General features: G+C 55.5%; 2 protein-coding genes across 3 annotated transcripts in view; both read right to left on the bottom strand.

Annotated features, from left to right (window-relative positions):
* Positions 1–601: 601 nt before the first annotated feature.
* On the bottom strand, positions 602–2,189 carry CISD3 (CDGSH iron sulfur domain 3). Its single transcript, XM_030465925.1, has 2 exons — positions 1,958–2,189; positions 602–1,649 (listed from the first exon to the last, which is right to left on the bottom strand). Exons 1-2 carry the CDS (start codon positions 2,162–2,164, stop codon positions 1,470–1,472), a joined length of 387 nt encoding a protein of 128 aa, XP_030321785.1. The 5' UTR covers positions 2,165–2,189; the 3' UTR covers positions 602–1,469.
* Positions 2,190–3,689: 1,500 nt separating this feature from the next.
* MLLT6 (MLLT6, PHD finger containing) overlaps positions 3,690–25,826 on the bottom strand; it is a 37,447-nt gene continuing 15,310 nt past the window's right edge. Inside the window, exons 8-20 of one of the 2 annotated variants that reach the window (XM_030466057.1) lie at positions 25,700–25,798; positions 18,443–18,617; positions 17,139–17,732; positions 15,426–15,610; positions 14,758–14,875; positions 11,347–11,413; positions 10,954–11,096; positions 10,496–10,684; positions 10,236–10,327; positions 9,587–9,924; positions 8,987–9,095; positions 7,287–7,658; positions 3,690–6,624 (exon numbers count right to left, since the gene is read on the bottom strand). In XM_030466057.1, coding sequence (XP_030321917.1) covers positions 6,580–6,624; positions 7,287–7,658; positions 8,987–9,095; positions 9,587–9,924; positions 10,236–10,327; positions 10,496–10,684; positions 10,954–11,096; positions 11,347–11,413; positions 14,758–14,875; positions 15,426–15,610; positions 17,139–17,732; positions 18,443–18,617; positions 25,700–25,798 — 2,526 coding nt within the window. In that variant the 3' untranslated portion in view covers positions 3,690–6,579. The remainder of the gene's footprint in view (positions 6,625–7,286; positions 7,659–8,986; positions 9,096–9,586; positions 9,925–10,235; positions 10,328–10,495; positions 10,685–10,953; positions 11,097–11,346; positions 11,414–14,757; positions 14,876–15,425; positions 15,611–17,138; positions 17,733–18,442; positions 18,618–25,699; positions 25,799–25,826) is intronic. The other variant, XM_030466056.1, reaches the window with a different exon arrangement.

Genomic DNA, 25,826 nt, shown 5'->3' with positions numbered 1-25,826 from the left:
GCTGCAGGGGGGGGGAGCACATGGTGGGGGCACAGCCCAGGACCCCCCCTTACCCCTGGCTGCCCAGTTTTTGTTTTTATTTGGTGTGTCCCCCCCCTGTCCTTCCCACCCTCTCCTCCTACCTCCCCACGCTGGGTTTTTAAAAAAAATAAAATAAAATAAAAATAATGACTTCAGTGCCTTTAGCCAGGAGGTGAGGGGTGAGTGTGGGAAGGTGCTGCTGTCCTGGGGGGGGACATGGGGACAAAGGGGGGGGGTCAGTGCCTGCCCCAGGCTGCAGGGAAGGGACCAACTTTCTATATTGACAAAAAAAATAAAAATAAAAAAGCACATGAGCCCCAGGGGGGGGTCAGACCCCGGGGGTTTCTCTCCCACTCTCACTGGGACAAAAAAGAAAATAAATTAAAAAAAAATAAATCCAAATGACCCAAGTGCCTGCAGCACCTGGGGGGGGGGCACGGGGAGAACCAAAGGAAAAGCAGCATGGGAATCCTATCAACTCCAAAGGTCAGGGAATGGGGGATGTTCTTAGTGTCATTTTTATTTTTTTTTTTAATGATTATTTTTTTTTTTTAATTTTGGGGGGGGTTTTTTAAGCCCTCCCCCCAGCAGGGACTCACCAGCAGCACCTATAGCACAGCCCTGGGCTCCACAGCCCCCTGGGTGCTGGGGATGGGGCTCGGGGAGGGTCCCCACAGGGCCCCTTTTTATTTTATTTTTTTTTTTTTCCCCATGCCCAGGCTGGGGATGGATGAGGGGGGCTCCAAGTGTGGGGTTTTTTTTGGGGGGGGCCTCTATTTGTCTCGACTTTTGACCCCCCTTTTCTCCTTGTAAATAACCCACGAGGGACTGAGGGAGGCAGCCAAGTGCCTCAGGCTGGGGTTTGTGTGGGGTTTGGGGTTTGGGGGGTTGTACTTGTTTTTCTGTTGTTTTTTTTTCCTCTATGGTACAAACCAAACTGCTCTCTGTCTGTTTGCATCCTGTACGATGTTTTAATGTCCTGTAAAATACTCGGATATTCATCTCTATGGTTATGGGGTCAACGTTTGTATGACTACACAGCTTTGTAAATGTAATAAATGCTGCAGACTGCCACCCACCCCCTCTGCCTCCCTGCCCCTCTCTGGGTCCCTTTGGGTCCCCCTGTCCCACGTCCACCCCCCCCCCCGTGTGCCTGCAGTGATGCAAAACCCACTCCTGAAAGTCCCATTATCCAAGTGGAATTTTTTCCCACCCACTCCTGAGCCAGCCAGGGCCCCACTGGGGCAGAAAGCAAAACTTCTGTCCCCACGGTGGGGGGGCCACTGAATTTCTGCAGCTGGTGGCAGCCCCCAGGGCTCAGCAATTCAGGTTTTAATTGGGGGGGGGGGAGCTGAGCTCTTTCCCCACTCCCACCCCAAAAAGGGCTGAGCATCCCGTGGGTCCTGAACTCCCCTTGGGCTCCTTGCCCCCCATCCCTGGGGGGGGTTTCAGGGCTGGGGGGGGAGCTGAGCGTTTTGCACGGCCTCTTCTTTGTGGGAGCCGTCGCAGTACGGGGGGGTTCGGGTCCGTTTGCAGCCGCAGAGCAGCGCTCGGGTGTCCTCCTGGGGGGTGAAGCGCAGCGGGGACACCCCCGGGGCCGCCGTTTTGTGGGCGCCGTCGCAGAAAGGCTGCAAAGCAAACGGGGAGGGGGTAAAGGGGGGGGGGATTGGGGGTGCCTGGGGGCTGCAAACCAGAGAGGGAACCGCGACCCCCCCCTCCCCTACCCCCCCCCAAGCTGTGCCCGGGAACTGGGGAGCTCAGGGAGCCCCCGGGGGGAAGGGGCAGCTCCTCCCCGCTCCCTCCCCGGGATCCAGGGGTCCCCCGTGGGGCCGGTCCGACCCTCATCCTCATCCTCATCCTCATCCTCATCATCCTCATCCTCATCCTCATCCTCATCCTCATCCTCATCCTCATCCTCATCCCCCCCCAGCCCGACCTGGCTCTTGCTGTGCCCGCAGCAGCACCACGCGTATTTTTTCCCCGCCCTCAGCTCCACCGGGAAGGGCTCCTTGGCGGCGATCACCGGCTGCGGGGGGGCGGAGGAGAACCAAAGGATTTGCAAAACCCCCGGGGGGTCCCGGACACGCGGGACAATCCCTCGCTCCACGCACATCGCTGCTCTCAGCGGGGCCACCAGCGCCATTGCGGGGTCACCTTCCCCGCACCGCTCCGCCCCCTCCGGAAGAGCCGGGGCGGGCTGGGCTGATCCTGCGGAAGGGCTCCCCGACTCCGGGGGATCTTTGCAGACCCCCACTCCTTCTACGGACCCCCCCCCGGGCGGACTCTTGTCCCCACCATTCCCATTTATCCCCCCCCCTCTTCTCCTGGGATTGGGTCCCCAGCCCGCTGACAACTTCCCGGAGTAAACGTGGAAAGCAGAGGGAACCGGGGGGGGTTTTGTCCCAGGCACTTGGTTATTTTTACTTCCGTGGGTTTAAGAACCCACAGAGCAGAGAAAACACGGAGGGGAAAGGGGAATAAGAGAGCAGGGGGAGCTGCCAGCTCCAGGAGAGCCCCTGGAAAACCCCTTGGAGTTTGGGGCTGCACCCCAAGAGATGCTGCAGCTTCTGCCCACCAAGACAGCAAAGCCCAGGGCACCCCAAAGAAAAAAAAAGGGTGTGCAAAGAAACCAGGCTTTCCCTGGGAAGGGATTCCCTGTGGGGTTTTGTTTTGGGGGGGTTCCCTGTGGCTGTGGGTCTGGGACAGACAGGATGGATTGCACAGAGCAGAGAAGGCCCAGGGAAGATGTCCCTGCAGAGGGGCTGAGTCCCAGAGCCAACCCCTTGGGGACACCAAGTCTCTGTCCTGCTGCCTGTCTTGAGCTCCCAGGGGACCTTCCCCACCCTTGGCTGCTGATCCCCCCTCCCTGACTTCATCCCCAGCATCACCTCTCACCCTGCCATCAACGTTTCCCCCCCAAAAAATGGAGGGGTGACACCCCCTGCTTGGAATGTCCCCTCTGGAGCCTTCTGAGGGTGTCAGGGGACCTCATCCATGTCCTGCGTTGTCTTTGGGACAGAGCCCAGGGGCTCCAACCCATCCTGCTGCCAGTTTGCAGCTGGAGCAACATCTACCAGGGGGGTGCAGGGAGAAACCCAGGGGGGTGGCAGAGCACAGGGGGTGCCATAGAACCCCAGGGAACCCCATTTGTGCACCCAGGGGACACCAGGGTTGTCTGGACAGCCCAGTGTCACACACCTGCCACCAAATGGGTGCTTTTCTCCCATTATCCTGCTCTAAGATGCCATAACCTGGACACAACCCCCCCAGCACCTTCCTCTCCAGGCCCTGTCCATGGAAAACAGGAGCAGAAATTCCAGCAAGAGCCCCCAGGAGCTCAGCACAAAGAGTTCATCACCCATCCCCTCTGCTCCTGGACATTATGAAGCCTCAGCTGTATTAAAAACAAGGCTTTGATATGAATATTAATATTATTTATTATAATAAAGAACAGTCAAGCAGCGTGAAAAAAATATATCTTAGCTACATTACCTTAAATTGCCAAAAATATACACATTTGTTCTCTTTTATTCAATAATAATAAAAAAAATCAAAACAAAAAAAAAGGGACACATGCAACATACTAAATGAGACATTAGCATCAAAACGGGTAAAGAAACGTACCCCAGTGCAACTGAAACACAGAGAATCTTTAGCTTTTTTTTTTCTTTTTCATTATTATTCTTTTTCCCCTGCTCTCCCTCCATTTCCCAGACACAAAACTGCTTCGTGTCAACCCTTCAGCACCCACTGCCCCTGCTCCTCCCCTCAATCCCCCAAAGGGACCTTTGGCTCTGGGACAGCTTGGGGTGATCAGACAAGGAGTGGGACGAGGAGGGATCAGGAACCTTTGGAAGATGTCAGAGAAATGGGTTAAGTGCTCTACAATTCCTCTCTTCCCCTGCTCCTCCTCTCCAGCCCCATCCATCCCTGCTCCAAAGGGTCCTGGAGAGCTCCAGACTCAAACTCCATCCCCCAAAATCACCAGCAGAGCAGGAGGGGCCACTTGGAACAGTGAATTCCCCCCCCCAGAACTGAACTCCTTGAACTCAATCCCTGATTTCCAACCTTTTTCCAATTATTGTCCTGGTGCTGAGCCCTCTCCAAGCACCCTGCAGCCTCCTGCCTGCAAACCTCCCCTCCTGCCCATCATCTGGGCACCAAACCCCTGCCCAGAACAAGGTTTCTGCCCGTCCTGGGATCCCAGATGGGTTGTACCACAAATTGCTGGAGGTTTCCCAGCCCTTTTCCTGCTCCTAATTCCTAATTCTGGTTGCAGTTTTGGAAGGATCTGGGCACACCAAACCCTTGTGGTTCCAGGGCTGTGGGGATGGCAAAACACTGAGAGCAGCTTTGGGGACTTCCAGAGGAAAACCACAAAAAGAAAATTATTAAAAAATAAAATAAATCCCAATAAACCCCAACCCCCCAGCCCCATGCAGCTGGGCAGGCACAGCTACCAGCTCCTGCTTTACCTCTACCACACTTCTCCATCATCTTCCTGACCCAAACCAGCACCAAGAAACCTTCCCAAATCCCCTTGGTGGGCACCCAGCAGTCACCCCCCCACCCACCCACCCACCCACCCAGGACCCATCGGGGCTGAGCCCAGCACAGCAGCACCCAAAGGGGGGAACAGAGAGGTCAGAACCCCTCTGCAGAAATGGACCCTGTGCTGGGTGACACCTCTGGTGGCAGAGGGGAGGAGGGGACAACACATTTGGGGGGTGGGTGGGGGGTGGGAATGGGGGGAAAAAAATAAAATTAAAAAAAGTGCAAGCACAGAACTGTGCCAGGGGGATTTCTGGGGGAAGAGGGAAAAACCAGAGCCAAAGGATTTGCAACTGGGATCTCATTCACATTCTGCAAGTACCTGGGGTGGCACAGCTCAGCCTGGGACCTACAGGGGAAGGGGACAAGGGGACAAGGGGACATGGGGACAGCCACAGCTCATTGATCCCCTCCAGGGCTGTGCTGCAGAGACCACAAGGGTTTTTTTTAACCTGCATTGTCACTTTTAGCTGCCATCTCCATCTTCCCAATAGCTTCTTAACCTTGTTAAAACATTAGCTTTTCTTTAAAATTAAAAAGAAAAAAATGATATATCTAATATATCTATTTCTGAGCAGCCAGCAGTGTTCTGCCCAGCTCCCAGAAGGCTGAGCTCAGTATCTGCTCTCCTTTTAGCCTTATCCAACCATTGTGGTGACAACCTTCCAACCAAACCAACCAAAAAACAACGAAAAAGAAGAAATCAAATAAAATTAAAAGGAAAAAAAAATATTTAGCAGGGGAGTTCTGCCCAGAAGAAGTTCTCCTGGTCCTATCAGCACAGCCCCACTGCTGACAAATCTGAATAGTGCAAACTAGTAAAGGGCAGTGGGAATGTGCTGAAAAAAATACCCATTAAGGTCTGACAGTTTTGAAGACCCTCAGAGTCCCCAGGAGCTCTGGATTTAAGGAGGGGATGAGGATAAAAAAAGGGGAATTTGCACGTTTGACGTCGCTGCTCCCCTTCCCCAGAGCCATCCCCCCCCCCTCCTGCCACCAATCCATGGGGATGAGAATTCCTCTGCTGAGATTCCAGGCTGCCAGATGGAGTTGAGGACAAAAGGCAGAGGAGAAGGAAGGATCTGGTGATGTCCCAGCTCAGGAGATGGGTGATTGTCCCATTGCTTGGAGAAAGTGGGAGCTGCCAGACTGGAGTGACTGGGAAGAGCTGGCAGGGAATGGGTTTGGGAATTCTCTCTTCCTCAGCTTCGGAGTTCCCAGCTTAGGGAAACAACCACCAGGCTCCAAACCACACCTCTGATGTTGGCCACAGCCTCTTTTTGCGAGGAAAAATCTTGGATTTAAGCCTTTGGAAATCTTGGATGGGAAGAGCCAGAGGCAGCAGGGACAGAGGGCCAGCAGCTGCAGATGTGGCAGTGTCCTTCAGCTGTCACCTGGCTGTCACCTCCTCCCCAAGCACCAATCCTTCCCCGTGGCTCCATCACTCCTGGGCTTGGATCCAGCTGAGGTGCTGGGGTGGCTCTGAGCATCCCAGGAGGAGGAATCTCAGCTCCAGGAGTTCTCCAGCTGGAGCAGAGCCCACTGCCACCACGTCCCCAGCTGTGCCACATCCAGTGCTGTCCCCGTGGGTTCCTCTGCACCAGGCAGAGAGGAATCCTCAGCAGTGGGGGGGTCCTTCCCCCCAAGGTCACATCTGAGGGGGGTGGGGGGGTCTTTAGTGCCTTGGGCTGGCACTGGTGGGGAGCTGGGAGGGGACTGGTGGGAGCTGGTGTGAACTCACTCTGCAGGGACACAGCTTCACTCTGAGCCCAGCTGGCCCGGGGCAGGGCAGCAGGAGCCCCCCCAACCTTCATCTCCTCCTGATCCCAGGGCTTGGTCAGGGATGTGCTGTCTTCCAAAGCACCTCTTGGCACTGCCCAGTGGCAGGGAATGCTTCTTGGAAGCTTTGTGCTCATTGCTCTGCCAGTGTCAGTGCTGGCTGCAGAAAGCCACAGTCCCCTGGCTGAGAGGAGTTGGCTGCTGGTTTGCTGAGGGTGAGGGGGGAGCTTAGCCCTTGTCCTGGCTAAGAGGAGCTCCCTTGTCATTCATGCTCTTTAAAAAAAAAAACAAAAACAGAAAAAGAGACGTAGAGGAGAGAGCTTTCAGTACAGGGCAGGACAGGCAGAGCCCTGCTGAGCTCTGGCCCTGGCCCTGCTCACCTTCACCTCTTGGGCTCTTCCCAGATTCATGGAAATCCACAGGGAGCCCTGGGATTCCCCTCTGCCCAGTCCAGACCAAACTGGACCTTTGGCTCCTGCAGGGCTGAACCTCCTGGGTACAGGCAGAGGCCACCAGGGCAGGGATGGAGGAGCTGGACGTGTCACAGCACTGGTGTCCCAGTGCCAGGCTGCTTGGCAGAGAGGCTGTGACCCTCTCCACAACCTCTGCTCTGGGCTCCAAGCTTCCTTCTAAACCCTGAGTTTCAACCTCTGCATCTCCTCAGGAGGCTCTGCTGGGCCAGCATTGTCCCATCCAGGTCTCAGGGTTATTGGGGACAAACCTCCAGCCTGTCCCTGCAGCAGGGGATGGGCACCTGGGGAACCCCCACACCTCCCTGGGACCCCAAGGGAATCCTCAGAGGTGCCAGGATGGGGAGGGTGACACTCTCTGGGGACACAGCTCCAGGGATGGAGCATCCTGAGGCCTGAGCAGTGCCCTGGGGGGGGGGCACCCAGAGGTGGGGAGGGTCAGGGGGGCACCCGCAGCATACGCACCGTTCCCTTGGGGGTGTTGCCATCAGCCTGCAGGTTGAGGAAGGGGTGAGTCTGTGCTGTCAGGACGGGTGGCATCCCTGTCCCTGAGGCCAGGAGGCTGCTCCCAGGTGGTGGGGTGGCCTGGGGGGCCAGGAGGGAGCTGCTGGGGTTGAGCTGCTGGGGGGAAAGGGAGGCGAGGAGGGAGCTGGTGCTGGGGGGTGGCTGGGGGGGGGCTGAGGTCATCAGGGCACTGGTGCTGGAGTGCAGGGGGGCAGAGGTGGCTGCCAGGAGGTTGGACATGGAGAGCTGGGAGGAGTTGGTCATCTGCAGCCTCTGCAGCTCCCTCTTCTGCTGGATTTGCTGCATCATCTGGAAGACCAGGGCCTGCTGCTCCTGTAGGGGAGGAGAAGTCAAAAGGAGGGACAGAAGGTGGAGGAAAAGGTGACACTGAATGCCAAGGGGACACATCTGTACCCTGCATCCCAGGCAATGCTGATGGGAACAGGGAGGAAGTCTCCTTGGTGACATCTCTGCAGGTAGAGAGAGGAAGAGTTCTCCTCGTGTTGACCTTTCCAACCCTGCAGCACAGACTGAGCCAACCCCCCCAAGGCCCCTGCAGGCACAGATCCACTCAGACAAAAATCAACTCATGGGCTTTAAACCCCTGGCATTTGCTATCCTCAATTTCTAGCCTGGCTGGGAATTCCCTTCCTCAGCTCATCCCTGATGCAACTGACCTGGAGCTGGGAGTGGGGTGAGAGCCACAGCTCCCCTGCCCCCAGAGGGATGCCCTCAAATCCCCCCAAACTGCAGGCATCTCCATAGCAACCCCCCAGCCCTGCAGCAGGCTGGGAGCTGACATTGTTCCCCTGCCCACAGGGATGCAGCTGGTGACATGGTGACATCAGCTGCTGGGAGGAGAAGCCCTTTGAAATTTGCTTTTCCTGGACTATAAATAGCCTGACCCAGAAACCCATCCAGAGCAAAGGGCCAGGATCACACAGGGGATACCAAGGAGCAGAGGGACTCTGAGCACTCTGTGTCACCATGCAGGGAGGGGACACCTCAGAGGTCCCTGCAGGCCAAGAGGTTTGTTTACTCAGGGGACAGGGCTGCTGTTTTACCCCAAAAAAAGATGCAGGCAGAGAGCCAAGGTGCTCAGAACAACTCCTGATCCTTTTTCTGACCCCAACCCCCTCAGCCACCTACAGAGTCCCCCCTGGCATCTCCCCCGTGTCAATGTGCCCAGACATGGCTCCCCTGCCCCAGGACTCAACACTTGGGTGTTTATCTCTTCCTAAGCTCAAGCTGTGTCCTCAAGCAAAATTCCTCTCCTCCTCAGCACATCTGCAAGCTCAGGGTGCTCTTGGCAGCAGGAGCAGACAAGATTTGCATTCAGAGATGGCTGGGGGAGGAAACTGCACTCCTGATCTGATGGAGCCTTTGGTGTTCTCAGCCCCTCAGGAGGTGGGAAATGCAGATTACATTTTTTTTTTTCCTTTGTACAAAAAAGTTCCACTCCTCACCTTCCTCCCTCCAGGAGCTGCTGCACCTTCCTACCTGGAGCTTTTTGTCCTCCTCCCTCCACCCCCAGGAGCCAAGGAACAGGCAGATGGCCAATGGGGGATTCATGCCAGGAAGGGAGCCCCAAGTTTTGCTCCTTGCTCCGAGGCTTTCCCACTAAAGAGCTCAGCAAATCCCAGGAGCCAGCAGGCACTTACTGGATTAAGTGGCTGGGAAGTCAGGAGCTGCTGGAGCTGCTGGAGCTGCTGCTCGTGTTGGTGCAGGACGTGTCTCTGCTGCTCTGTCAGGGGGCTCAGACTGGGAACACTGGGAGCACAGCAGGGCAGGGATGTCAGCTCAGCACAGCTCAGCACAGCCCCTCCTGCTCCTGCACACCAATCCTTCCCTTCCCTTCCTGAGCACAGCCCCTCCTGCTCCTGCACACCAATCCTTCCCTTCCCTTCCCTTCCCTTCCCTTCCCTTCCCTTCCCTTCCCTTCCCTTCCCTTCCCTTCCTTCCCTTCCCTTCCCTTCCCTTCCCTTCCCTTCCCTTCCCTTCCCTTCCCTTCCCTTCCCTTCCCTTCCCTTCCCTTCCCTTCCCTTCCCTTCCCTTCCCTTCCCCTTCCCCTTCCCCTTCCCTTCCCCTTCCCCTTTCCTTTTCCCTTTCCCTTTCTCTTTCCCTTCCCCTTCCCCTTCCCCTTCCCCTTTCCCTTTCCCTTCCTCCCTCCTGTGCTAAGCTTCTGCTCCAGAGGGCAGGACTGTCCCCACAGAGCTGTCCCCACTCAACTGTCCCCCCAGGACTTTTCCCCCCAGTCTCACCTGCTGGAGAGCTGCATGGCTGCTGCTCCACTGGCCTGTGCAGTGTGGGCACTGGGAGGTGCAGCCTGAGCTCCGTTCAGGTTCCCCAGGATCCCATTGAGGGGCATCTGCTGAGCTCCTGCCAGCCCCCCCAGCAGCCCCTCCACCATGGGGAGGCTGTGGCTGCCAGAGCTGCCTCCCCCCAGCCCGCTGCTTGTCCCCCTGGCCATGCCATTGAGCTGCTGTCCCCCGGGCAGGGACAGGGCTGCCGGGCTCTGCTGCAGCATGGGCAGGGGGGGGGGAGTGCTGTGGAAGGACAGGGAAGAGCTGCTCCTGCTGGGACAACCTGAATGAGGGTCCTGGGGGGGGAAAAAAGGGACAGAGAGAACATCAGAGTGGGAAAGGGCAGCTCAGCTCCAAGGGGGCTTGGGGCAGGAGGGGGGGAAAGGAGGAGCAGGGGGGTCCCAGAATTCAGGCAGACTTGGGCAGGATGACCCAGGAGCACCCTCAGCTCATGCCCCCAGCCTCAGCTGCTCCTCAGAACTGAGGAAGGGGCACTCTGGAGTAAGAATCCTGCTTTTCTGAGCAAGGACTACCAGATTTTAAGGGCTGGAGCCGAGGTCAGAGCCCTGGGACTGCAGTGCCCAGCTGGCTGGGGTGCTCACTGTACCTCAGAGGAAGTGGAGAGTGAGTTCTCAATCCCAAAGCTGTTCTTGCAGGGGGGGCTCTTGCTGATGCTCAGGGAATCGTTGTTGTTGCAGACTGCAAGGAGGAGAAGAAGTGAGGCTGGGAGCCTGATGCTGCCACAGCAATAGCAAGGGACAGTGCCCATTGCCAGCAGCTCCAGAGAGATAAATGGGTCAGAACCTCCCCACTGTCACCTCCCCTTGCCCAGGGCTAGGAAAGGGCAGAGGTTGATGCTTCCCTCACCATTGGGAGGCAGGATGTACTGGGCCTGGCTGCCTGGGCCATTGCTGCTGGTGACCACAGGAAAAGGGACAGAGAGTTGGACGTTGAGGAGCTGCAAACGTTCCTTCTTGGCTGTCAGGGTCATGATCTGCTCCTGGAGCCTCTGGTTCTCCTTCTGCAGGGAGTGCAGGGCTTTGAGCATCTCTACAACTGCAGGGAACAGAGAGGGGGAAAGGGGACAGGGTCAGGAGAGAGAGTGGGAGCCAGAAGGAAGAGGAGAAAGGGATGCACAGAATGAGAAAACCCTGGAGGAGGAGACTGGTCCCAGCTCACAGTCCCAGTGCCAGCTTCCCCCCCTCCCCATGGCACAGAGCAGAGCTTTGTCCCCTTCCCAACTCCCTGGGCAAAATCCCAGCTGGCTGCCACACAAAGATGCACCAGGCCCTCTCCTCCCCCAGCCCAGCTCAGGGGTTACTCACTGTTTACTCCAGCCTCCCCGTTGCCCTGTTTCTCCAGGAGCTGCTCGATGTTTGGGGTGGCCTGGGGAACATTTTCCAGCTGCCCACTGCTGCTACAAGACACTGTCTGGTCAAAGAGGGTGGGGAGGCTGCTGATGGGGGACCTGGGGAAGATGTCAGAGATGTTTCCTTAGTCCAGACCCCCCACTCCTCCATTTCAGGAGAGCCCCCCACTCCCCTTAGCTCCGGAGAGCACTGGAAAAGCCAATCTGCCTCCTGCCCTCCCACCCCCAGCCCCCTCCACATCCCCCATCTTCCTCCTTCCCTCTCCTTGCTGTGTCATCCCACAGCTTCCCGGGGCGACTGGGAAGAAGGGGACCCCCCCCCAAAACCCCCCCCTCCAAGGCCACTCACATGGAGGAGAGACTCTCCTGGGGCGATGTCCCACGGCAGCCGAAGCTGCAATCTTCCAGGTCAGGTTCTGGGTGGGAAGAGGAGGGACAGAGAGGCAGAGAGTTCATAGGCAGCCAGCCCCCGGGTTCTGTCACCCGAGGGGACGGTCCCCGCTAGATGGGAGCACCGAGCAGCGCAGGGACCCTGCGCGCATCCCCCGCACCGCCCGCATGCGCCGGGGGAGGGGCTGCGTGGCACCGCATGACACGGAACCCCCCCCGGGTCACCCTGCCAGGGGGGGGATGTCACCCTGGGAAGGTCACCCAGGCGACAAAAACACACAAACAACCCCCCCCTTCCCCCCCATACACCCACCCCCCGGCTCTGGGCAGACCCAAACCTGGACCCTGTCCTTGTCCCTGTCCTTGTCCCCTCCCAGCTCGGGCAGAAGGCTGCTTTTTCTTTAAAAAAGAAGGATGCTTTTTCTTTTAGCTTTTCCTCAAAGCTTTCTTTTAGAAAAACCCGCGGGGGTCACAGCTGCTTTGCCGCTCAGCTCTCTCCTAAGTGCCACCGCAGGACTCATTCCCCAAACCCGGCTCATTCCCCAAATCCTCCCGACTTTCCAGCTGCTCCCTTGGGAAGAGCTGAAGCTGGAGCTGCCCCCATCCCTCTGTCCCAGGAGCTGTGCTGGGGAGGGAGCTGCAGTGCAGAGGCAGCCACAGAGCCCTCTGGAAGGGAAAATTCCTTTGCTTCCCATTCCCAGAGCCTGCCAGCCCTGGGGACACGAGTCTGGGACATGTCAGATGTTGGGAATACAGCCTGTCCCAGCTGGCTCAGCCACCCCTCCTCTTCTTCACACACAAAAAAGACGTTTCTGATGTGGAAGAATCCAGGGAACTCCATGATTTACAGCACCGTGCCCCGAGCATTGGGTACTGGAGTCTTTGCTGCAAACACAGCTGCTGCTCTTAACAGCCAGGTAGGATCCTCACTCCCTCATCCCCATGGGAATGTCCTCCCGGCCATCAATTCCAACTGGACATCCCTCCTGGGGAGAAGCCACTGCTTTCTGGAGGTGTCCAGAAGCTGAGAGCCAACAGCAGCCTCCCTGGAGAAGCTCCCAGGAGCAGAGACAAGTCTGGATTTCCAGTCTGGACTTCAGGGCCACAGAAATGAATCTCCTCATTTCCCCAGCCCAGTTACCAGGAGGCTGGGAACAGTCAGACCATGGCTGTGCTCCTCAGCACTGCTTCCATCCAAGGCCCTCAGAAACCCTTCCAAAAAAACAAACCCCAAACCCATCCACAGCCCCCCACGTGCAGCTCTGCCCCAAGAGTTTTAACTTGCAATCAATAAGCACCCAGCTATGCTCTGAGCTGCTGTTTTCTTGTTTGCTGCACTCAGATTGATGGTTCTGGACCTCTGGACCAGTCCCAGGTTCCACATCCAATGATCTCCTGGCCACCTCCCCCCTCTTGTCTACAGAAGAGGATGATGACTGAGTTATCACCCAGAGACAGCACTTCCCAAGTAGGAAAAAGAAGCTTTGAAGACAACCAGGAAAGATATCTGGATTTTTCCTGTCATCAGAATGAGGCAGGAGCCAGGACAAGCTGTGGGAGGAAGATCTAGACAGTAGCTGAGGGAGTGGGAGATAAGAATCAGACTTTTTGTACTGCCAAAAGCAGCTGATAACAACCTGAGTCTCAGTTCCTCCACCTCCCAGCCACCATTTCCCTACATCCCATTAAAACTGGGAAGAGCTCAAGCACCACTGCCATGAAATCTCCTGTCTCCAGGAGCTGTGGCTACACAGATGCTCTCAGGAAAAATAATCTGAGTTAAAACCAGGGCAGGGCTGCTTAAAACTTCACAAGCACCTTGATAACCACCTGGGATTCCAAGAGTCCCCACACTTTTAAGTGCAAATGGCTTCACACAGGAGGTTTCATACAAGTTCATTAATCCTCCTGGAAAAAAAAAAAAAAAGGGAATTTGGCTTAACACCCTCTGGAGTTTTAAGCAGTAGCTCCAGTAGGAGGAGGCAGTGCTGGACAAACCTTAAACATGACAAAAGGCAGGAGCTGTTCTGAAGGCTGCCTGGAACTGGAAAAAACACATCCTGAAGCTTCTAAGATCCAGGTCAAACAAAAAGAGCAATCTTGGAAATGGATACTAAGGATCAGACTTTTTTTTTTTGAGCACTTTGTATGTTGGATTTTGCCTCCATGATTCATTCATCAGTAGCTGGAAGAGAACCCAGAGCTTCTGTGTTGTGCCTGAACCACAGGGCTGCTCCTGACATCCTCCTCCTGTCAGCACCTTGCCAAAATCACAGCAGCAGGGGCTCATCTCCCTCTGGAGGGAGGAATAACCCTTTGGATCATCTCCTTCTTCCCTCAATCCCAGGTGAATGGGTCCCTCCTGACTCACACCTCCCGTGCATGGCCCTGACTCCCAGCAGCTGCAGAATTCCCTTCCCCAAGCAGATGCCAGCAGGGACATCCAGACAAAATCCTGCCAGTGCCACAGGGAGAGACAGACAGAGCCTTTCCGTGGGCTTGCAAAGGTTGGGAGTGGGCACACGTGTCCATCCATGCTGTTTTTTCCATGCAGGCATGCACCAAAGGAGGGCAAGGCTGGTGTCGGATGATCCGGGAAACTCAGAGCCACCTCTAAAGGGGGGAACAGTGGGGATTGCAGTGCTTGTCACTCAATGGGACACAGGACAGAGTTTTACCTCCCAGTCCAGCACCCAGCAGGCTGAGCTGCCAGGATTTTGGGGCAAGGGGAGCCTGGGAGTTGCAGCATCTGAAAATCAGGAGGGTGCTTTTGTTTAACCACGGGTGCAGACTAAAAATCTGCTCTGGGTAGAAAAGAAATCTTCAAGTGCTTCAAGTTCCCTGCTTGTTAACCAGGAAATTTTGCAAGAGTTTGCCTTGTTGGGGAAAGAATGAGGAGTCTGAAGTCACTGAGTTCAAATGGCAGGTTCATCTCTGATGGATGAAAACAGGGGGGGTTGTTGCATTCAACAGAGCCAAAGGGGAAGGGCAGAAAGTAACTCAAGAGAAATGGGAGATAAAAAATTAAAGAGTGTGAGCTTGCTCTTGTTTTCAAAGAAACCCAGAAAACAAAACCCCACGAAAACCTTTTTACCATTGCAGCAGCAGCTCACAGCAGTTGGCACCAGCAGGGAAAAAAAAAAAGACACCAAATTTCTGCAGGGCAGACTTAAAACCCCTGCAGGTGTCCAGGGACACAGGACAGCACTGGAGCACATCAAGGCAAACACAAGCACCCTCTGCCTGGGGGGAAAAAGCCCCTGTCCCACTGGGAGCAAGCAGGAAAGGCAGCTGGAGAGCTATGGATGTCTTGTCTCTTCCAGGGAGAGCCCTTGGGAAGCCCAGCTCACATACCTGCTGGCTCACGTACCTGCCCGGCTGCTCTCCGACTGAGTCAGGAGGGGGTTGATGGATAGCCCAGATGTCAGGGGGCTCCCAAAAATATGGGAGGAAGGGAGGCTAAACGTTGAACCTGCCAGGGAGAACACCTGGGTGGCAAAACAAGGAGGAAGAGAGAGTGAAACTTCTCAAAAAAGAGGAAAAAAAAAAACCCAACAACTTGGTTATCGCATCTGGTCCTGACTGCTGGATCCGGCTTGCTGCTGGGAGAGGGGGATAAAGAATTCTCCTTGGTAGGCAGCTGGGATCTTCCCAGCTCCATCTCAGAGCCAAGAGGTCTCAGGGAGCCACCTGAAGACTGTGGCTGTCAAATGGACACCCCTGGCAGTGTCCCCAAGGAGGTGGCTCCCACCCAGCTGGGATGTTCTCTGGGCTGCAGGGTGGCACTGGTGGCCACTGGTGCTGTGGCTCTGGTCCCTTCCAAAGCCAGGAGTCCTGCCAGGTTGTCATTCCCCCTGCCCCAAAACAGGCAGAGTGCCCCCAAAACCACCTACAGCCTTCTGGCCACCCTAAACTTCCAAACTAAAGGAAGAGAAGCTGTTCCCAAGTGGAAAAAACAGCTCCTGTCTGCCCACAGGCTGGCTCTGCTCTGTCCCACCCCCCCCCGCCCCACATTCCCTCTTCTCCTGAGGTTCTTACCTGGGTGGTGGAGACTGAGGAGGAGGAGGAGGCTGGGATAGTGCTGGCAAAGGGAGAACGTGTGAGCTGTGGGAGGGAAGAGGTTCCCTGGTGTGCCAGGAGGCTGGAGGAGAGGGGGGTGCTGCATACAGCTCGGAGCACTCCCCCCCCGTGGGAAATGGGGTCCTTGTTACTGGTGTAGATCCCTGGAAGGGGAGGAGAGAGGGTTAGGGAGCCCCACTCCCCTCCCGTGGCCTGGAAGCAGCTGGATTTCAGCAGGGATGGCTCTGAGGATGGGAAGGAACTGATCCAAGCATCACATCCACTCCCTGGCCTGGCAGGCAGCAAGGCTTGGGATCAGCCCTCCATCCCTCTGCCCAAGGGTCCCACAAACTCCTCCAGCCTCATCCCTGCTCCTTTCCTTGGCTCCTCAGGACCTGGCACAGAGCAATCACAGCATCAAGTGACACTGAGGGGACAGCTGGTGGAAGGAGGGGACAGTGGACTCAGAGCCCTGCTCTGTGCTAGCCAAGAGACCCCACTCATGCTGGGCTCATCTGTCCCTGTGCCCATGATGTCCAGGGATAGATAAATGTGAGGAGGGAGCTGCTGCTGAGGTTGGGGACCATTCCACTTCCCCCAAAATGCCCAAAGCCAGGTCCTTCAGAGCCCTGCCAACATCCCTCTGGGAAAGAAGAATGGGAGAACAGGCAGGAGAGCAGGGCCTGGCAGTCTCCTCCTCTTGGAAACATCCCTTTGTTGTTCCATAAAGGGATAAAAAACCCCCAAACAAACAACTAAATTGGCCTCAGGTTATGATGCTGGAAGTTGCATCACTCCTTGCAGCTCCTCTCCTCTCTCAGGCAGAGCAGACAAATGGCCCAGAGCTCCCAGGCACCCCCCCCCATAACCAAACCTTCCCCCCACCCCCTTTGCAATCTGACCTAAATTGGAGCATCTGCAAACAACCCACAATAGACTGATGACAAGTTCTGCTGCCAGAATAGTGTCAAACCTCAGCCCTGAGCAGCAAGCCCCTCCTCTGCCTGCTGCTTTAACCCCTTCCTGCCACATCCCTCCTCCTGCCAGGCAGGGAAAGGGATTCAGGCTGGGAGCAGCTCCAAACCTCCCAGCAGAGTTAATTCTGTGCCTGTGTCCCAGCCCTCCGTGGCTGTGGTAACAACCAGGATGAGTGGGTTTGCTGTTAAAAGAGGGTTTGCACTTGAACCACTTCTGAGAGCCTCTCACTTGGGGTCAGGCTGTGGTTGCTGCAGTGTGGACTTGTGGAATATCCCTCTCTGGAACCTCTGCCCTGCTGAGGTTTCCCAGCACTTAAAAGAGGGTTGGAAATGCCACCCAGCCCAGATCTGCAGCCTCAGCCACAAGGACAGAGCAGCTGACCCAGAGGAGATTCCAGGATGAAGGCCAGGAGGGAAAGGGGAGACCTAGATGTGGATTTTGAGAGCTCCTGGGACTGATGGAAGGTCCAGCCACCAGCCACATGTGTGCACACAGAAGGTTTTAGGTTGGAAGAGACCTCTCCAAGCTCCTCCAGCCCAACCTTTGACCAACACCATAATCAGCTGCCAAACCACATCCCTAAGGATCAGATCCAAACCCCTCCAGGGATGGTGACTCCACCACTGACTGCCCTGAGCCATCCCAGTGCCTCTCAGTGAAAAAAAATGTTTCCTAAACTTCCTAAACCTGGAGCCCTGGGGGTGGGGAACATACCTGAACCCAGCAGTGGGGACTCCATGCTGAGGCTGGGGAGATTCCCTGTGTGGCTGAAGGCTCGGGAGGAATTCCCAATGCTGGAGCTGACAAGAGAACCCCCGGAGAAGGGCGAGGAGGACGTAGAGGTGGACCCAGCCAGCTGGGCACCCAGAATCTCTTTGCTTTTGCCCCCTTTTGGTCTGCCGGGCCCGTGCTTGTTCTTCTTGCTCCCTTTGTGCTTCTTTTCCTTCAGCACCTCTCCCTCCTCCATGCTAAGGGAGGGCATCCTCTTGTGGCTGCTGCTGCTGCTCCCCCCGCTGCTCGGCCCCACCGAGGGGGCACTGGGAGGGTTTGGGGTTTTGTAGTCCACAGGGGAAGAAGCCTCACGGCCCCTCTGCTGGCTGACAGAGGAGGTGGAGAAACGCATGATGGAGCCAAAGCCTGAGAAGATCACTTTCTGCTCAAAGATGTCCCCTTTCTGAGCCTCGTACAGAGGGGAGCAGTGGGAAGAAGAAGAGGAGGAGACGGGTTTCCTGTACTTCTCCTCCTCCTGCTCCAGCTTGGGGAAGGTCACGAAGTCCTGGGAGCCCTGCAAGGTGCTGCAGGAGGTACCTGTGGGAAGGAGAAAGGGGTTTGGGAGGGCTCCTGGTGGCCACAGCTCAGCCATAAAGCAAGAGGGAGGGGGTCACAAGGTCCTGCTGCACAGGGGGGTTACTGAGCTGAAGGTGACAACTCTGTCACCCCCCAGCAAGCAGGGGAGGTGCAGAGAAGCAGAAGCTTCACCCCATCCCAACATTCAGGTCCTGCACCACCACAGGCCCTCCAGCCCCCTGTAGGCTCCAAGGAGATGAAGGATGCTCAGAGTGCTGCAAACAGCCCCAAAAAGAACCAAGCAAAGGCAGAGCAGATGGGAGCCCTGCAAGGCTTTGCCTCAAAGCTCAGGGGAGCCTGGGTGTCAGGTTTTAGCTCAGGTCCCTGCACTATTACTCCTTAAAAGACTGGTGCAGAGAGTCCCACCTGGGGAGGGCAGGGCAGGTGGTGCCCATATTGCCCGTGCTCAGTGTCCCTTCCCTCCTCCCAGACATCTGGATCTGTTTTCCCTGGCAGTGCAGCAGGAGGGGAGCTGTGACAGCCTGGGATCTCCCCTCCCTGCAGGCAACCAGCAGCATGAGGACTTTCCCCTTTCCCTTCAAGGGGTTAAAGAAATCAGCAAAGCTTCACAGCAAGGGCACCTTGACAGAGCCAGGGACAGCAAAAGGGAACAAAACATCAGCCCCACACATCCCCCCCCCCCTCTTTTCTGGCTTCTCTTCCCCCCTTACCTGCAGGCTGGAAGGTGCCACTGGATGAGGCTGAGCTGAACCCAACGGAGCTTTTCCCACTTCCAGTCTTTTTCCCCTTGTGGCTGCTGCCATGGCTGGAGGATTTCTTGCCTTTCACCTCTGATCTCCCGACCTCCGGGGTCTCTTTGCTCCCCTCATGGTGGCTGCTGGAGCCCTGGGAGCAGCAAACACAAAGGGGATGGAGTCAGGACAGATGTGGCCACAGCTGGGCTCCTCTTACCCCCTTTCCTCCCAGGAGAAGCAATCACCCCCTCTGCCCCCCAAGTGATGGGCAGGTCATGGTCCTCAGGAGAGAAAAAGCAACATTTCCACCTCCTGCTGCTTGGTGGCACCAGGATTTCTACTCAGATTATGCTCATCCCATCGAGCTGCAGGAAATCAAAGAGGAGACAAGGAGGGCAGAGGCATCACAGAGCCCCCAGCAGCAGCAGCAGAGGGTTATTCACCCCAAATAAAACCTGGGTGTGGTGGTAGGACTCATTTCCAGCTCCATCTCTCAGGTGTGCTACGCTCAGCAAAGTTGTTCCCTGTTGGGGGGTGAGATTTTCTAGGCTGGGAATTTCCCTGGGTTCCCTAAAGCAGCTCCAGGGCTTCCCAAATCTGCCACGGTCAATGCTCCCTGGGGGGGTGTTAGAGCAGCAGATGCTCTCCAAAACCCCGTCTAAGCCTGCAGGAGACAGGGGAGCAAAGGGGATGAAGAGCCTGGGCAGATGCTAGGAAATCCAGGAGCTTGGGATGAGAGAGAGAAGTGTGGGAGTTTAGCAGGGGGAGAGTGGGACGGAGAGAAAACCCCATCCCTCAGGGCACCCAGGCAAGGGTAGGAAACCTGCACCTTCAGCTCACTTCAAAGCCAGCCCAGAAGTGCTCAGAGATCACTTCTTGCAATAATCCAGACACGGTTCTAATGGGATGGCCCCAGCCCAAAGTGTAACAACACCTGCACATTCCTGCAAACACCTTTTCCTTCTCACTGAGCAGGAGGAGCACAGAACCTTCCTTCCATTCCCCTGCCCCTGCTCCAGGTGACCTCTTCTTGGGGAGAGTTAAAGAGAAAAAAAAAAGGAAAAAGAAAAAAAGAAAAAAAAAAAAAAAGAGGGGCTTGTAATGCAGACTCATGAATGCCCAGATAAAAATCTCCAAATCTCTCCCCATTCCTCCCACATGGTTTAATCACTCTGCACAATGCAACAGCTGGCAGCCTAACACACACCAGATGTGCTGGGAATATGAAAGACAGGAGGAAGGGAGTGGTGGAAATTAAGGGGGAGAGGAGGAGGAGGAGTAGGAGGAGGAGGGGGGGATCTGTATTTTCTCATCAGAGGGGCCTGGATGTTGGAGATGAAGCTTTCTTGATTTATGAGCTCAGAGGGAGCATGAAAATCTTTCCAACTTCCCACATCTGCCTGGGGAGGGAAAGGGGAGCAGAGTCTGGGGGCTGGGGGGTTGCTGCAGGGCTGGCTCAGGGCTCAGCAGAAATCCAAAGCCCCAAATTCCTCCCCCCCCTCCCCATAAATTCAGCTCTTTGGAGCTCAGCACAAGGTGCAAGAGGCTGCAGAAGGGCAGGGGGAACCCAGATGAGAAGACATCTTCTAAATCCCCAGTCTCAGGAAGGGAGTGCAGGGCAAATAATGAATTAGTGCAGGGGGGGGAAAGAGGGAAATCTGAGCTGGGAAATAAATCTTCTTTGCAAAATTAAAGGAAAAAAAGGAAAAAAAAAAAAAAAAAAGAGGGTAATAGAGGCTGACTCAGCTGAAGGTGGTGCATGGACACACCTGTAGGGCTGATCTGACCTCAGAGACTTCCCTGAGAGATTCTGGGGACAGGATTTCCCCACCTCCTGCCAGATGCTATCCTGGATCTTGTTTGGCAAACAGGCAACCAGATCTGTGGATCCCCCAGCAACCTCCTCCCCACAAAGAGCCCTTTTCCAGCAGCCATTCCAGAAAGCTGGAAACTGGGGCGAGGGCCCAGGCACTGGAGCAAGGAGAAGGAACCAGAAAGCACAGGAAATCCCTTCCCCTCTCTCTGCCTTTCTGGCTTTCCCACTTTTGCTCTGTGGAGCAGCAGAACCTTCCAGGATACACACGTGGAGTGCCAAGCACACCCCTGATCCGGAGGGGAGGGTTTGCTGCCACGATGCCAACAGGAGGAAGAGGAACCAGGGCTGCATTCCCAGCCTCTCCCTAAGGAAGGAGATTTTCCAACTCAGGGATGCTGCCCAGAGAGAGCAGGGCTGGAGAGAAACCTCTGGAGAGAAATCTCTGGGTCTCTGGCTCTTCTCCAGCATGGAAATCCCTGTGTGTGTGTGTGTGTGTGTGTGTGTGCAGACACCCATGGTCCATGTGTTGGGAAGAGGTGTGGGGAGAGAGCATGCTGCAGAGGGGAAAACCAAAATAAATTACTAAGGAAGCACAGAGGGAGTGAGAGCTCTGCTTTCAAAACGAGGCAGTGGCTACATTTGGAAAGTCTATTTAAAGCCACCAGGTGAAAAATGCCACGAGAATAAACCTGCTGGAGGTGCCAGGAGGATGGGGAAACTCCTGGCTCAAGCCAGGGACTGGGGGAAGTGAGACAAAAATCATGCAGGCACCCAAGGGCAGGCATGCACCTACCTCCTCCCCTGGTCCTTGCTGTCCCCAAGGGGCTGTACCTGTCCTCTGGCCTCCCTGTGCAGCACCCAAGCTCTCCAGTCATTAATTTATTGATGGGAAATCAGAAGAGCATCTCTTTGCCTCCTGATTGGCAGGCTCAGCTCCTCGAGGGAACCACTGACGAAATGCAGAAGGGGTGGGGGAGGATGGGGCTTGTGTCAGAAACACTGAGCAGCTTTGCCCTGGATTAAACTACTGGGGAAGAGGAGGAGGAGAAGGAGGAGGAGGAAGAGTGTGATGAGAGCAGGAGCTCCCCAGGCTCCATCAGGGGCTGTGCTGAAGCATCAGCTGCCTCCCCAGAGAGCACAGACGAGTCCCCACCAGGGGTTCTGGACCAAGGTGTTTGCAGAAGCTCCAGAATCTGAGTGTCTGAGCCCCTCACAACCTTCAGCACTCAGAACCTTCACCCCATCCCCTCCCTCAGCCTCCAGACCCAGCTGCTGAGCTGGGGAGAGGGGACAGATGGGCTGAGGAGTGGAGCTGGAAGTCTCTGATGTCACCAGCAAATTCCCACTTGTGTAAGAACAAGGGATGCTAAAAGGCTCAGGGCTTCTTACTGCAAACATCCCTGCTGAGACATGCTTTGATTAGCAGGGGTAATCAGCAGCCTTCCCCCACAAATCCCCACCCCATCACAGGGACTCGGAATCTGCCTGAGCCCAGCAGAAATTCCCAGGATCTGTCAGCTCCAGGCTGGGCTTGGGAAGATGCCCAGAGCTCAAATAACAGTGGGAAACCTGGAAAGCCTCCCTCCCTCCAGAAGCCTCTGCAAGCAGGAGCTCTTTGCCCTGCTCTGCTCCCTCTCCAGCACCTGACTGGGAGGAGGGGGGGGATGCAGGGAGGTTCTGGCATCCACAGCTTAAATGACAACCCCCAGAGCAAGCCAGATGTTGCAGCCCAAACCCCACAGCATCTGTGTGTCAACAAGTGATCAGGATGCCTGCAGCTGGCAGGAGGAGGCAGCTGGGGTGGCCCCAAACCCTGCAGATTTACTGCAAAGTGCAGGAGCCAGGAGCAGGATGGCTCCCAGGGGTATCTGCAGGGGAAGGGGGGCTGGTGGGTTGCTCCCCCCACACAGAACCAGAGAGATCCCAAGCCCAGGAAGTGCCTCCTGGATGTGTCTGGGACTTACTGCAGAGCCCTGGGATTTACTGGGGGGAATCATTGCTCCTCCACTGGTGAGAAACTTTCCTCTTCTCCAGGCTCACTCCATCAGCCCCACCTTGGCTCCTCCAAACCCTTCCTGGTTGCCAGTGTTTTGTAGTTTTTGGCTAGCCCAGATGAATCAGCCAGGCAGTGTTAGCCAGCAGGCATCTTTTCTGCCCCAAAAAGCTTTAGGAGCTGCAGACAGCAGGACAATGAAGATGAGCTTTACACCCAGCACATTCCAAATCCATCCCAAAGCCCCAGACCTGCAGCTCCACTGGGGAATTTTCAGGCTCTCTGTGTCTCTCAGGACATTTCTGTCTTCCCCCTGCCCCTCTTGGAGAGCACTGAGCAGCAATTTGTTCAAAAGATGCTTTCCAGGAGCAGGAGGGGAGCTCTGAAGGCTCATTTGGGAATTCAAAGCCTCGTTTCACTTTCTGGTGTGGATGAGCACTGAGCTCACCCCCCCCCACACCCTGTGTTTTCAGTCTGTTCACCCCCCAAACCTGAGTGAGAAACTGTCCCTGCCCAGCCAGGAGGACACTGTGGCCTGGCAGAGTCCATGTGTCAGACATCCATGGGATTTATATCCCCAGGAGATGCAGGGAAGCACGCAGCAAGTTGTTCCAAAAACCTGGCAGAAATCAAGAGGTCTGGCACAACTGATTGGAAGAGGAAGACTGAAACCACATCAAAGGAGCCCCTGCATAGCTAAGTGGTTCAAGAGAGGAGCACAGGGTGGATGGCATGTTAGGTGAAGAGAAATCTGGCTTGCAAAAATAAAGCAAAGGATGAACCCTGAGGCCAGGCTGCCTGAGGGAACAACGAGGTGGAATTTACCCCAGTTCCTCCAAAGCAACACGAGAGTCCCACTGCTAACCTGAAGTAGCTTGAAACGTCCTCCTGATTTCCTGCATCCCTCTGAAAATCTGTTATTACAGAGCTGCTGAAAGCCTCCAAGAGCTTTGGTAACAACACCAGAGTCTGGAGCTCAGGTGCCTGTGCTGCCCCAGGCTCTTTTTATGCTGAACAAACTGGGTCCAAACTGGGCTGTGGCTTCAGGTCCTGGTACCAGCTCTCTGTGGGGTGGTGGTGATGCCACACTAAGTCTGCCCATGGTCCTGGTGTCCATGGAGCAAATGGTGCCAGGAAGCCCCTGATGGATGCTCCTGCTCCAGCCTGCACAGCTCTGGGCCAGTGTCCTCCTCCCAGTACCAGGACAGGAGGTGCTGCCCACAGGGGGCTGGGTCACCCCTGAGGATGATCCCTGGGGAGCTGATGCTCTGGTGAACTGGGTAATTTGGAGAAGATCATGGAAGTGAAAAATTATTTTGCCCCAAGGTCATGCAAGTGAGAACAGCCCAGTAAGTACAGCCCAGTAAGGACCAGCAGGCCAGCCCAGTCCCACCATCACCAGCAGATTTTGGGTACCCTGCCCAGTACATCCCACTGGGAAAAGCCCCAGAAAGGACAAAGATGGTTTTGTTTCCCAAGAGGAAACCTGTTGGGACATGCTGCATCTCTGTGTCTCCAGGTTTCCCATCAATCCAACCCCTGATGCAACTTTCCAGAAAGCTTCAGCCCTGGGGGGCTCTGCCTGGCTGCAGAGGCTCCTGAGCAGCATTTACATTGGATCTGGACTTGGTACCTTTGGGAACAGAGTTTGAAGCCTACTTTGGGATCTCTGCACAAAAAAAAAGCAAGGGGAACACACTCTCTGTTAGGAGGATTACCAGGAACTCCCTAAGGAAACACTAAACCCCTGTCACTCAAGCACAGCCCCAGTAATTAGGATCTCCTGAATTTTAGCTGACAAAGACTTGAAAGCTGCCTGTAAAGCTGAATTGCACCCTTCTGATTCCCTCCTGATTTCTAAAGGTCTGGCAGGGCTGTGGAGGAGACAGTGGGTAATTGTCTAACAGCCTCTCTGGCTGGCCAAGAGGCAGGGTTTGGATTTCAGTTCAGCTTGCAAATAATCTTCTTAGCCCATCAGTTTCTGACAGCTCTGTTAAGTGGGGGAATCTGCTGCTCCCAAAAGCCAGAGCTGAGCTGCCCCAACACGAGCACAGGTAAATCAAAGAGTGATGGCAGCTCCAGGCTCTTCCTCCCCTCTCTCCCCTTGTAACTTTCTGCTTTTCCCAGCCCCACAACCAGGAAAGCAGCTTGGCCATTCCAGCTCTGACCTACATCTCCTGCCTGCCTCCAGCCTTGGCCTCACACAGCAAATCCTCTTCAGCCCTAACCTAAAGCAACCTTGGCAGAAAGCTCCCAGACTGCCCCTGCAGTGCTGCTCACACTGCCAGCCTCTGAGTTTTCATTTTTAGCCTCTGAGTTTTCATTTTTAGCCTCTGAGTTTTCATTTTCATTTTCAGCCTCTGAGTTTTCATTTCCAGAAGGCAGCCCTGCCACCTGAAGGACCCCCCAAGCCCCTCCAAGCAGCATTTCTGTGCACAAAAAAAGGGTTTGCACAAAAGGACATCCCTGGGACCTGTTGTTGTTCATTTGGTCCAGCAGGACCTTGGCCCCAGTCCTACTTTTACTCACACCAGAGCAGCCCTGCTAAGGACTTGCATTCATTTCCCTTCCCACACCAGAGAGGAGATTCCAGCTCCAAAGGTCCTGGAGTCATCTCACTTATTCCCTGACCCTGAACAACCCCACACTTGTTGCTCCCCAGCTCCAGGGAAGCCCCACCAGGGTTGTTCTGCACAACTGGAGTTTTGGGGCTGGCAGGGATTACAGGGAGCTCAGGGCTATCCTGATTTCCAGCCAGGTGTAAGAGTCCAGCTCAGCTGCAGGAACCCACTCAGGTCCTGAGGGCTCCACCAGCCCTGGGCTCTGGGCAGACAAATCCACCCAAGGATTCTCCAAGAGAATCCAGAGGATTGGGCTGCCTGGACAGGGACAAACCAGACTGTGCCCTTCTGCACAGGAGGATGCAACTGGAAACCAGGGTCTCCCAGGGAAAAGCTCCCTCTCTGATGCACTCTGAAGATCTTACATCTGGATTTTTTTCAGCTGTATCAGTTTGGCTACCACAGGATAACATCTCCTCCCCCAAGCCTTGCCTGGCTTATCCTGACAGCCTGAGCTGTTTCCAGTGTGGCAGCAGCAAAGGCTGAAGCAAATTTGGGATATTTATATTTATCTGTTCTGCAGGAGCTTCAGCTCTGCACATCTGCTGCAGCCCAGGCTGGCACTTCCAGCCCAATCCCTTGGGACTTGAGTTCCATGACTGGATCTGTCAGAGCCGAGAGGGACCCAGGCAGGTGCTGTGTGACAGTCCCAAGGTGGGGAGGGAGACAGAGATGGGACAAATCAGGGATCCAAAGAAGTGGACAACAGTTTTTTCTCTGCTCTTCTGCACTCCCCACTTCCTAGGAAAACCAGGATTTTCCCTGCCCCCCTTCCCCACCCTCCCATCCCGAGGGTTTGGTACCTTCTCTGCAGTGATGGGCACCGAGGCTGGGGTAAGGCTGCTGGGAGATTCTGGACGTTTTTTGTGCTTCTGTTTAGGTCTTTCCTTGTCCTTCCGACTCTGCAAAAGAAATCAGAGAGTCCTGGAA

The sequence above is a fragment of the Calypte anna genome, chromosome 27 (genome assembly GCF_003957555.1).
Source record: "Calypte anna isolate BGI_N300 chromosome 27, bCalAnn1_v1.p, whole genome shotgun sequence".
NCBI lineage: Eukaryota > Metazoa > Chordata > Aves > Apodiformes > Trochilidae > Calypte > Calypte anna.
The sequence above is the reverse complement of the archived record's forward strand: the minus strand, read 5'-3'. Positions and strand labels throughout refer to the sequence as shown.

Excerpts from the sequence above, each read along its gene's own strand:
- CISD3 (XM_030465925.1), bottom strand. The coding sequence starts at position 2,164 with ATGGCGCTGGTGGCCCCGCTGAGAGCAGCGATGTGCGTGGAGCGAGGG. Across the intron at positions 1,650-1,957 it reads GCGGGCACAGCAAGAGCCAG|CCTTTCTGCGACGGCGCCCA; the intron begins GTCGGGCTGGGG and ends TTTGCTTTGCAG.